Raw genomic sequence first — 12,455 nt, forward strand, 5'->3', positions numbered from 1 at the left:
ATAGGGACTTCAAATGATCCAATGAACTAAATCAACAGTTGTATGCATAATACATGACTAGTAATTGAATTTAACCAAATGGATTTAACTACTACTGTTTGGGTCAGGACTAAAATTTCAAATTTGGAAAAGTACAAAGACTAATTTGATCAAAATAAAGTACATGAACTAATAGTAATAAAGAACGCATGCGGAACATGATCGTAGCTTGTCTAAGTTGCAAATTTGACTTAGGGCTCCAGACTTTGGAAAAGAAACTTGAATTTTGACACAACCTGAAACGCAATCAAATCCAAGTTAGATAAAACAATTAAAATAAATAACTAAGATAATTAAAATAGAATAATAAATCTACAATTAGAACAATAAAAAAGAAAATAAAAAAGATAGATGGAAAGATAGAACGTGGTATGTAGAAGTCTTAAGAAGCCTTAGAAACACAAAAAATCTACAACCCCTTTCAAGCGGCTCTAATTTCCCCTCCAAGAAAAAAAAATTGGCAAAAAAAAGTTTGAATATGATCCCACAATTTGAAAAAATTGTTAAAACTCTTCTAAAAGAAACTCAAGAGAAATTCTTGAAAAGAAAACTCAAAGAGAATTTGTTAACTCAAAACAGAAGTTGAATAATAATGAATTGAATGATTTGTGTAGAATACAAAGGCCTGTATATAGGCTAGCTAAATAAATCTAAATAAAACTCTTAAATATATTAGAACTCTAATTAATCTAAACAAAAAGAGTTTTAAACTAAACTTTATTGTTGACATAAAACTCCTAAATAACTTAAACTACTTAATAATTATTAAAAATTTGGAATAATAAAACAATAAAATAATAAGAGCTGATAAATACAATATTGTGTTCATATATAATAAAAATTAAGCTCAAAACCTGAACCCGATATAATTTAAACTCGAATTAAAAGCCCGAAACTCGTAATTCTCGTCATAATCCTGTTCAGAAATTTTGCTTGCATAGTCTTCACTAAAACAGTCATAAATTGAGCTCCCGAACTCAAAAATGAGTGATTCAAAGTGCGTTTCGAAGATAACAGATATATCTTCGAACTCTATGAGACATCTCAACCTAGAAATGTCAGGATCCCATCCAAAAAATTATCACGAGTCTGCTGATTTCATAAAATTGAAAATTGACAACTTTGGTGAATAAAATTTAATAAATTTTACCTCATCTGTGCATGTATCATTTCTCCTTTCCTCAAAAAGATTCATCATCGAATCTTGTCTTTGATAGAATCTTAGTTTGATTTGCTTGACCTTTGACATTATTGTTGGGTCTTGAGGTAGTGTAAGCTCATCGCATCCATGAGTCTGAAATTAGGCCTTAAGACTCGCATGAAATAATATATTTTAACTCCTTTTTATATTTGATTATCTTATGTAGCTAAACACCCTTCATAATTTCCAGCCAAAGAAATCTCAAGTATAACCATAAATTTAGCCTTTTATGTTTACTTTTTTTGTTATATTGGCTCTAATTCTTTTTTTCATTTTGACCTTCAAACTTCGAAATTTTGTCAAATTATTTCTTTTATAGATGAAAAAGTTAAATGGAACATGAAAATTTTAATGGCATCGGCGTGACAACCTATACATATTTTATAAAAAAATCAAATTAATTATTAAAAATTCAACAAATTTAAAAAGGTTCATGAACAGTGACGAAGTCAGGGTTGGCAGGGGCCTCAGTCCCACCTAAAATAAAAAAAAATCATTTAGGCCCGTTTATCATTTATAAAATTTAAATTAGTAGTCGTAAAATTGCACTTTGCCCACCTAAAAATGATAAAATTTTTATTTAATATTTAAAAAATTATAAATACAAACTAATAAAATGGTGAAATTACATATTTATTATCGTAAAAATATACAACTTAAATCTGCCAAAAAAAATTCTAGCTTCACCCTATTCATCAAAGAACTAAAAATTATTCATATCGGTAATGAACTATACGTAAAATGCCATTAAATTTTAACATTTTAATCAACTTTTCCATCCAAAATAAAAGCAAATTGACTAAATTTTGAAAATAAAAATAAAAATGATGCAAAATAAAAGAATTAAGAACAAAATAACAAGATAAATAAACTTTCAAAGTTAAACTTATCATTATACCTTAAACTTACATAAAATAAACAAAGTAGACAAAAAAAACAGCAATTTTGATATAGATCCTTATTGTCGTTTAAAATAAAGGAGTTGATGAATTTTTATTACATTTTAAAGTGAAAAGTGAGGTTCTTGAGTGAAGATAAAGAGATAAAATATGCTGAGGAAGAAGATAATAAAACTAGGAGAGAACTTTTCATCTAATATTAAATTTAAAATTTTATTTAATTAAAATACCGCTTCCCAAAACTTGATTGGACCATAAAGTATAATAGACTCATAATTTAATTAAATTTAAGGGCAAATTACATCATTAGTCACTATATCATGGGTAACTTTTTGTTTTAGTCACTTAACTAAAAAAATTACAATTTGATCACTGAACTATTCAAAAAATTTTATTTAAGTCACCGAGCTATTAAAATCAATGGTACATGATTTTCTCTGTTCGCACTGTCTGCACTAATCAAAAGCTCTCTTTCCTCTTCCCTTCTATAGCTTAATATTTTTTTATGAAACAACTTTAGACGTCACAGATCTGCGAATTAAAATTCAAACAACTTTTTTTTTCCGATCTTTAACACTAACCATCAGATTGGATCTAATACATGTTCTTCTATTCATCGATGGGTATTGATCCACCATACCGATTGTCGTCATTGCTTGGAGCTTGTTGCCGAAACTTAAAAAAAAAAAACTTAACACAACCCTATGATTTAAATAAAAACTTTTAAATAGTTCAGTGACTCAAATGAAAACTTTCGAATAATTGACCAAATTAAATTTTTTTAATTAAATGACCAAATCAAAACCTTACCCATAGTTTAGTGGCTAATGGTGCAGTTTCCCCTAAATTTGAATAATAAAATAACAATTCAAAACCTAATTAAATCGATCCAAATTATAATCACTTCATTCAAATTCGAACCTTAAGAGATCTACCAGACATCAGCTTACGCTACTGTCTTTTATTCTATCTCTCACTTAGTGGCGGCTCTAATTTTCTTTTAAATTAATTTTTTCCTTTCTCTGATAAAAACCCTAATTTGGAAATTGATTAGATTTAGAAAAATTTCTAGGGGAGTTTTGTATAATAATAATGGGGGATTCAACTGGGCATAAACACAAACACTTGGAGTTAACATTGGCGGCTGTTTCTGAACTGTCTTCCTCTTCATCGGTTTCTTCTTCTTCTTCGACACCGGTGATTGCTCGATTCAGTGCTGATGATGGAGTTGCCGCGCTTCGGTTTCATCAAGGTTCGGAATTTATTGACGGGTTAAATGTCGATCTTGGAACCTCTCAGGTAAATGAAAGAGGGTCTTGTTTGATTCTGGAGATAATGGTAATGCAATATGTAATATTGGGTTTTTATGGTCTTAATAAAAATGAGAAACAAAGAACTTCAATTGTTTTTGGTTTAATAAACGTCTATGTTTTTCTTTACCATTGAAGAGCTGCACAAGGTTTTTCTTTTTTTCTTTATTATTATTACAATTTTTATTTTGGGCATAGTTTTTCTTTTGATGAAGAATGCGAAGTTGAAAATTAGATTGAATTGTTGAAATTTACTACTTTTGAATGGAAAATTTTAGTTACTGACTGTTACAGTGTTGTAAAATGGTTGAAATTTGTATGTGTTTGTGTGTTCATTGTTTTCAGCTCTTCAAGTTGGGACCTCTTCAATCACTTTGTGTCTCAGAGAGTGCTGATACCAATAAAGAGGTACTAAAATCATTAAATATGTATATATTATGTTACTATGATTAGCAATGGAATTCTGGTTTGGTACATTGTCTGTAAAACTAGAATATGCTCTGGCCATGCTTACTAAAAGTTTTGAATATTATTTTTATCTAATGAATGACAAGTGCAATGATTCAATCCTTCAAGTAAATGAATTTAGAGTTGAAATTAAATGAATTTGATAAATTATGCAAAATATAAAATGAATTAAAATATATAACTAAATGTCAATAAGGCTTTGGCTGAAATGACAAAGTTGAGACCATGGAAACTTTGTCGTCCAACTATGCGTTATTGGTTCTCTTCGATATATATTATGTGATTCATATCCAGATTTGTTTTTATCTAAGTCCAGATGCATAAACATGATACTAACATAATTTTCTGAATTGCTAAAAGTTTCTCATTTAAAAACAGTTTTGTAATGTTAATTGCTAAGTACCTAAAAGGTCAATAAAATCTTCATTAGTGATATGATTTAATTGCCCTATACACGGGAAAGAAAACTTTTCAAAAAAGTAAATTAAAATTCTGATTTCTCATTGGAATGGGGATAACTTTAACAGCAGGTTATAGAATAGGGATGGCTACAGGTGGGCTTTTTTGCTTGCTTGGCCTGACCTGACCTTAACTTATATATTCCCAAATTTATCCGTTCTGTCCCGAACTTTATTTAAAACTTTAGCCTCGATTTTGTCCCGACTGTGAAATGATTTTCCCAATTGGTTTTGAAAATTTACATAATGTTCTATATTATATTACTTTTATAAAATTAAAAAGTTGTAATAAAAAAATATAAAAATTTATTAATTAAAATTTATGCTACAAATTCTCATAAAATTAAGAAATTATAATGAAAAATATAAAAATGGTTATAAAATATAAAAAAAGTATCATGTTAGTAAATATATCGGGGTAGGGCAGAGTGTCTTTTACCTAAACCCATCCTGATTTGACCTTGAAAATTTTAATGAAAAAAACTGACCCGCCCTGCCCTGAAACCTGATTTCAAGAGGAAAAGAAAATCCCTAAAGGGACAGAACAGATCAAAACTTGATGGTTTTCAAGATTTTAGCCATTCCTAGTTCAAATTCTGGTTGATGGTTACATATATCAGCACTTTCTATCTAGTATATTGCAATACGGACTTAGGAGTATATATCCTTGCCAAATGTGTTCTGTTAAAAGTTTTGTGGAATTGTTGCTATACATAAGTATGCTATACAATGGTTACGTTTTAATCAGAAATCATATTCTCGGGGAGTCTCCATCCAGTTTAGAAATGAGGAGGAGAGCAGGGACTTCCATTCTGCATTCGAACAATGGCAGATGGAAAGCAAAGGTGCTATTTTCGAACACCTTATGATGATGCAGAAAAATTGACTGTTTTGTAGCCTTTCATAATTTTTTATTTTTCCATTCTCGTCCAGGAACACATTTGCCTAATGGAGACATTTCTGTTTCTAAGAGCAAGTTCGATAATAAAATTGAGTCATCTTCTGCTAAAATGTACTTCCATTATTATGGACAATTGCTACATCAACAGAATATGTTACAAGATTATGTGAGAACAGGTTAAATTCCAGAGCTGTGTTTCATTTGATTTTCTATTACAAATTTTCTTTGGTTAAATTATCTAGCAGATCCTCATGTTATAAGCTGAAGAGCAAACTAGTTCTATAAAAGCGAGCAATTTAGTCTCTATACATTTAATTTTGAAGCAAATATGTAAAATTTTACATGGCGGTAACCTTAACCATTAAAAGGTCCTGGCTTGTCGTGTTTTAAAGTGATACAAAAGAAAAACTAAAATTCAACATTTTTTAAAACACAACAAAGTCCAACTGACTTTTTTTTCCAGGTCTATTATTTAACATTTAACCATGCTGCTGTTTACAAATTTATCTATTTTCTTCAAAATTAAATATAAAATGATTAAATTGCTCATTTTTTTAATAGATAGACTGTTAAGCTCCTAAGCCTATAGTACAGTCTTAAATTTTTGTAGACAATGCTAACAAAGCCCACTACAGTGATATATTATGCCATTGTGTATAATCAACATAGAAAAGAAGTTAAAGGCTGATGATTGATTAATGGTTTTTCTCCAGGAACCTATTATGCGGCTGTAATTGAGAACCGAGTGGATTTTACAGGTCGTGTGGTGGTTGACGTTGGTGCAGGCAGTGGTATTTTGTCATTATTTGCTGCACAGGTATTTTTAACCTTTTGGTTTGTTTTGTCGTATGTCACATGTACTCAGTGTTAGTGTCTGACTCATGTCCTAAACGGGTATGGTTAGGCTTTTATAAGTTTTTCCATGTATTTGGAGGATACTTGGAGGTTATAACCACAATGATGGACCTTGACATTTATTTATTTTTGGAGGGAGGAAAATTAAGAACTTTTAAAATCATAAGTTTTGTCAATTCTTGAATAAAAGTATAAAAAATAATCTTTCTTTTGATGTTGACAACCAAATATTTGCAAGGAACTCATATTTTTTAAGTTTGTTGCGTATTTTTAATAATAATTTAACAAATACTAAATCCAAGAAGCAGCAAAAGCCTCTTGTCATGCAATTAGTTTAAGTTCAAATGATAGGACTTGATATTTATAATAAACCAATTAATTTGAAGAGTTTGTAAATATATAATGATAAATGGTGAAATGAAAAGATAAACAATAATGTGCTTTAACTTTTTTTAGTGTATAATGCATAAATTTAAGTTATAAATAAGCATATAACATTTACTTTGAGGGGGCCAATTAATATTATTTAGTATATGAGTATATTTATTAAAAAATAATTCAAAATTTGGGGTGGGGGGCTTTGGCTTCCATTATGCTCTGCCCATGCATAATAATGTCAGACACGAGCGTTTGATACTGTATTTCAGCATGAACGAAGAGTCAGAACAATATAGATTTTGACCATGTGCATATGCTATTGCTTTTCCCATTGGTTGTAAATACTCAATTTGTTTTCTACTCCCTGTTAGGCTGGTGCAAAGCATGTTTATGCTGTTGAAGCTTCTGAAATGGCAGATTATGCTCGTAAACTTATCACTGGGAACCCGACATTAGGTCAACGAATTACTGTATGTGCTTGTCTTCTCACGTTGTTCGCATTTCCTCTTATATCTAGATTGATCCAGTTTCTCATGTATTCGGTTACAAATGACATGCAAAATGTAGGTAATTAAAGGCAAAGTTGAGGAAGTTGAGTTGCCGGAGAAAGCTGATATTCTCATCTCTGAACCAATGGGTATGTTGGTGTGTGAGGCTTTGTTGTTTTCGTTAAATGTGATGATAAAAATCTCACTATGCTGAACTTTTGATAACTTTTTATAATCCTTGCTTTGATGCTCTATTCTCATGGAAACGAAGATTTTCCGATAAGAAAATGATGAGTGAAAATGCTTTGAAAATGAACTATTTTGTGGATGTTTAAATTTTTCTGCTTACTTTTGATCAGTGTTGAGAAACCTAGACTGGACTAGCCTGTTGAGCTGGTTGAACCGGAAATCGTTAGTCCAATCAGTCTGGTATATATATAATATTATAATTTAATTGCTTGGTTTTCTAACCGGTCGAACCAGTAAGAAAAAGGCAGAAACCGGTTCTTAATTTTTTTAAGAAAATTTTTAATAAAAAATTATTTTATGTTATTAGATTTTAGCCTTTAATCCCTTTTAACTTGATGAAAATTTGGACCATTTAAGCAAATTACATATTTTTATTTAATATTTGTTATATTTAATACTTATTTAATATTAGCTTTTTCAACATTGTTTTTCATTGATTCTTTATTTGATTTTGTCACCTGCAGGCACCTTATTGGTTAATGAGAGAATGTTGGAATCCTATATAATTGCAAGAGATCGGTTTCTTGTACCTAATGGGAAAATGTTTCCTTCGACTGGAAGGTAAAAGCTATTCCATTCAATAAGTTTGTTTCTCATGTTGTTGATAATGATTTTCAATTTGCTGGTAATGTTATCCCAAATTTTCTTGAAGTACTTGTATTTGACACCTTTGTCCGACATATCTTCGGTTACAGATATAGAGATATGACCTTTCAAGGACTTTTCAAATATAAGGAATAACTAAGAAAAAATTGAATATACCTGTGTCGGGCACACTCCTATTTCCAACATTCATACTTGAATCCAAATAACATAGAGCCCATTACTTGTAGGATTTCCACTGTCAGTGAAGACATGCATTTCATTTCTTGGTTTGTCGGTCTTACTCAAACTAAACAGGTTAAATGATTGTTGGGACTCTTTATTTTACTTAAAGTATTGACATTTGATACTTGTGTTCTACACATATTAGGACATACGTGTGAGTATAAGACATTTCAAGGATTGTCCTACTACATAGAAAAACTGAAAAAATTGAATGTATCCATGTTGGACAGACATGTTCAAAGATTGGGCTACCTGACTTGGGTTGGACTTAGACAAGGTGATTTTAATTTGGACTGGTCCGGCCTAGATTAAAACTTTGATGATAAAATTAATATTTTTTTTTAAACTTAATTATAAAATATATTAATATAATTTTTTAAAAACTTATTATTATTTGAATAGTAAAAATGGGCGGGCTGAACTGGGTCCAGCTTGAATGGGTTTGGGATAATAGATTTGAAATTTTTTCGAGTCATGGCTTGGCATGGCCTATGGACACCTCTAGTGTCAAACCTGTCCATATCCGATACTTGCATTTGAGTCCGAGTAACATAGTCTCATAGTCTCCATTGATCAATGTTTTCATCAAGCTGTAAAATGCGTAAGGTCTTTTTCTTTGAGATAATCTCATGCTATCTTAATATTGTAGGATACATATGGCTCCTTTCAGTGATGAATATTTATTTGTTGAAATTGCAAATAAGGTATGTATTCAACATTGTTTTTCTAAAGTAATATAAAGTGATTTTATCCTTCTGTATAAACTTATACATATACGAGGAAAGTCGATCTCAAAATCCCATGACTTGTTGCCGTGAATCCTTTTCCTTATCCAGTCCGGTTAAGAAAATTACATAGAAACTTGTTGGCTGTATAAATTGTTTTATAATTCTTGTCAGAAATTTACGTAGCGATCTTTTTCCTTCATTTTTCTTGAAGTAATCATATCCAACACATGTTCGGATATGGTATGGAGATATGATCCTCCGAAGACCCTCTAAATACATGAAAAAAGCTTTTATAAAATTGAACATACTTGTATTGAACACATCCATATTCAACACTCTAGCCTGAGTTCGAGTAATATAAGGCTCAGACACCATCCCATTCTGCATTCCTTGATTTGCTGTTACTTTACTACAGTTTCATTTAACTTTTCATTTTATCGACCTTTTCTGTTCCTCTCCCTAACCTGGAAGAATTTGCAGGCTCTTTTCTGGCAGCAGCAAGACTATTATGGTGTGGATCTGACACCGTTATATGGGTCTGCATTCCAGGGATATTTTTCTCAGGTTTGTTTCATACACTTTCACATGAATCTGTCAAGTTAAATTCCGGCACTTCTACAGAATCCTTACTAAAATGCAAGGTTTAGAATGCTTGCCCATAAAATTTCTATGGCAATCGCCAATCTTTGTGTGTTTATGGTTACTCCATTGATATTTCATTCTGTTTCAACTAATTTTTAACTGAATGTGTTTTCCTTTCATTCAGCCTGTGGTGGATGCTTTCGATCCGAGATTATTGGTGTGTCCTCCCATGTGCCATGTTCTCAGCTTCAATGAAATAAAGGTATAAGCGAGAGCCTTTATACACTCCTCTTATTAACTAATGTAGTCTCTTATGGTAATTTTCATGGAATCAAAGCACATATGCTCATAGGACGCAAGTACTTCTAGAAAAATGAAAGTCAAAACATAGTTGACTACTTATAATTTATCTTACTCAAACTTGGGTGTTAGGGTAGGATACGGTTGACATATCCAACACGGGTGCATTCAATTCTTTTAAAGTTTTATCTTGTATTTGGAGGGTGCATGGAAATTCATATCCCCATGCTCATTCCCAAATATGCATTAGGCATGGGTACTTAAAGAAAAGCATAGAGTTGGAATGGTTATTAGCAAAAGCAAAATATTTAGTAAACTTGTTCCCTTTTGTGTAGGAAGAGGACTTGTATGAAATAGATATTCCCTTGAAATTCACAGCATCTGTCGGGACTAGAGTCCACGGGTTGGCCTGTTGGTTCGATGTTCTGTTCAATGGAAGGTAATATTTTAAAATTTTGCTTTATTCATCTGAACTGGTGTTTCATCCTATCTAAATGCAATCAAACTGCTTTATTGACAGTACCGTGCAAAGATGGCTTACGACCGCCCCTGGTGCACCTACAACACACTGGTACCAGATACGATGTGTCCTCTCACAGCCGATTTACGTTATGGCCGGGCAAGAAATAACAGGCCGACTTCATATGATTGCCCATAATGCTCAAAGTTATACCATATATCTAGCATTATCAGGTAGGTCCCTATCTCCTTTTTGTGTTTCTGGTTTGCTGTTTCATTTTTTCTAACGAGGTAGATCGACTGTTATAGCTAAAATGTGGGGTCCCGGGGCAGAACAAGGAGGAATTATTCAGACATCATCTTGCAAACTCGATCTCAAGGAGCCATATTACCGTATGTCACAGCCGCAACCCTACACAACGGCACAAGACCAGCAACCACATCAGTTACTACAGGCTCAGGTACCAGCTTAATATTGTGTCAGCTCATATTGGATTCATTTGATATAAGTTATTCGGAGTCAGTTAGGACTGTCGCATACAGATGTGTCTAACATGAGTCTATTTAGAGGATCATATCCTTATACTAGTCCGAAATTGAAGGTCCGTTCAATAATTTAGAGGGTTGGACAAATATTAGGCTTAAAAAATGAGTATTAGCAAAAAAAAAAAACTCATTTAGAAATTTAGAAAATAGGGCAAGCTTGGATTCTAACTTTGAAGGTTCAAGTTTGATCTGGCCTATTTTAATTATATAATTTTATTTTTCTTTTCTTTTCTTTATATATATATATTAACTTATATCATATAATATAAAATATATAATATTATAATATAAATATTAAAAAATATTTTGAGTTATATATGTTTAAGATTTAATAAGACAAAATACTAAATACTAAATAAAATTAACATATTTAAAAAGAAAAATAATATATAGGTGAGTTTAAAGTTGGGTTAATCATTTACAAATATGGTTGAGTTGGTAGAATATTTGAGTTCCATATTTCGGCCAAGTCAGGCTTGGTCAATACATAGGTCCAGCCTGGACCTAAACCTAGCCTGGTTCGAACCAAGAATTTAGCATTAGATTCCATCTAAAATTGATATCCATAAACGATATCAATCCTTGTTTTCTTGTCCTCTGATTTTAAAACAGGATATGCCGCCAATCCACACCGAGGATCTGGATTTAGAGGAACTTGAGTTGCTGCAGCAACCATCGGACCTTTAGGAGCTCAGCAGCACCAATAAGTGATGAAATTAGATTTTAGATTTTCTAGAGGATTCTAACAGGCATTTCATCTGTAACATAAATTTTGGTTTTTTTTTTTTTTTACACTGGTAATTGCTATGGTTTCGCTTATATTATATCAACTCTTCTTTGGATCGTTTCTACCATTTGTTTCTGGTCATTGTAAATTAAAACTGATATGCTCTACTCGATTTCAGGCATGTTCATGTCTCGATACAAATATGATCAAATTTGTACATGCATTTTGGAGATCCTTGAAGATCATACTCTAATATTTATACGTCAAAACTGAATTTCAGACACAGGTGCTGCTTAAACAAAAATGAAGAGTCGAATATTATTATAATAATATAGGATATAAATACACAATTAATTTTAATAAATCTCAAAATTATATAAAATTTTGATTTAATATGTAATTTTATACAAGAATTTTGAATTTGTGTAATTTTATATGTGAAATTTTGACTTAATTCAATTTTCACAAATTATGAACATAATTATTAATATAACGATTATTTATATTTATATATTGCATACATATGATGTATTTATTTTTTAAATGTTTACGATTGAACTTCAAAATTTCATATATATTTGAACCACAAACAGGATTTTATGTGTATAATTTTCTAAGTAAATTTATATATTAAATTACACATGAAACTAAAATTTATGTATAATTTTGAGATTGATCCCAAATAATTTTGAAAAACATGTTACGTGTAAAGCTTCAAATTTTACAATATATTTATTATGACTTTTTGCCTTTCCCCAACCAATTATTTAAAATATTAAACAAACTCGAAAACGCTTTTCTGTAGCATTTGCTTAAGCAAGTACAATATATTAGTCGTAAATTTGAGAAATATTAAACACGACCGGAAAAAAGACATGGGCATGACACATACAAGATTTATATAATTCAAATTATTAAAATACCAAAAACACCATCATTACACATTGGAATGAATTGCCGAACCTATATTAGGTGCACAAGGAGCTTTTTAGATGAGAAAACAAAAAATACTTGAAATGTAAAATACACATAACCCAAA

General features: G+C 30.9%; 1 protein-coding gene across 2 annotated transcripts; it reads left to right on the top strand.

Annotated features, from left to right (window-relative positions):
- The first annotated feature begins 3,048 nt into the window (after nucleotides 1-3,048).
- LOC105798852 (probable histone-arginine methyltransferase 1.3) lies at nucleotides 3,049-11,648 on the top strand. Of its 2 annotated transcripts, none has more exons than XM_012629069.2 (15): nucleotides 3,049-3,438; nucleotides 3,795-3,857; nucleotides 5,124-5,220; nucleotides 5,309-5,452; nucleotides 5,990-6,093; nucleotides 6,881-6,979; nucleotides 7,077-7,146; nucleotides 7,711-7,807; nucleotides 8,724-8,778; nucleotides 9,283-9,366; nucleotides 9,569-9,646; nucleotides 10,020-10,123; nucleotides 10,205-10,377; nucleotides 10,453-10,604; nucleotides 11,302-11,648. In XM_012629069.2, exons 1-15 carry the CDS (start codon nucleotides 3,232-3,234, stop codon nucleotides 11,374-11,376), a joined length of 1,602 nt encoding a protein of 533 aa, XP_012484523.1. In that variant the 5' UTR covers nucleotides 3,049-3,231; the 3' UTR covers nucleotides 11,377-11,648. The 2 variants fall into 2 exon arrangements, with proteins under 2 accessions (XP_012484523.1, XP_052477404.1); XM_052621444.1 differs by having other exon boundaries at nucleotides 5,154-5,220.
- Nucleotides 11,649-12,455: the final 807 nt, after the last annotated feature.

This window comes from Gossypium raimondii, chromosome 9 (assembly GCF_025698545.1).
Source record: "Gossypium raimondii isolate GPD5lz chromosome 9, ASM2569854v1, whole genome shotgun sequence".
NCBI classification, from domain to species: Eukaryota; Viridiplantae; Streptophyta; class Magnoliopsida; order Malvales; family Malvaceae; genus Gossypium; species Gossypium raimondii.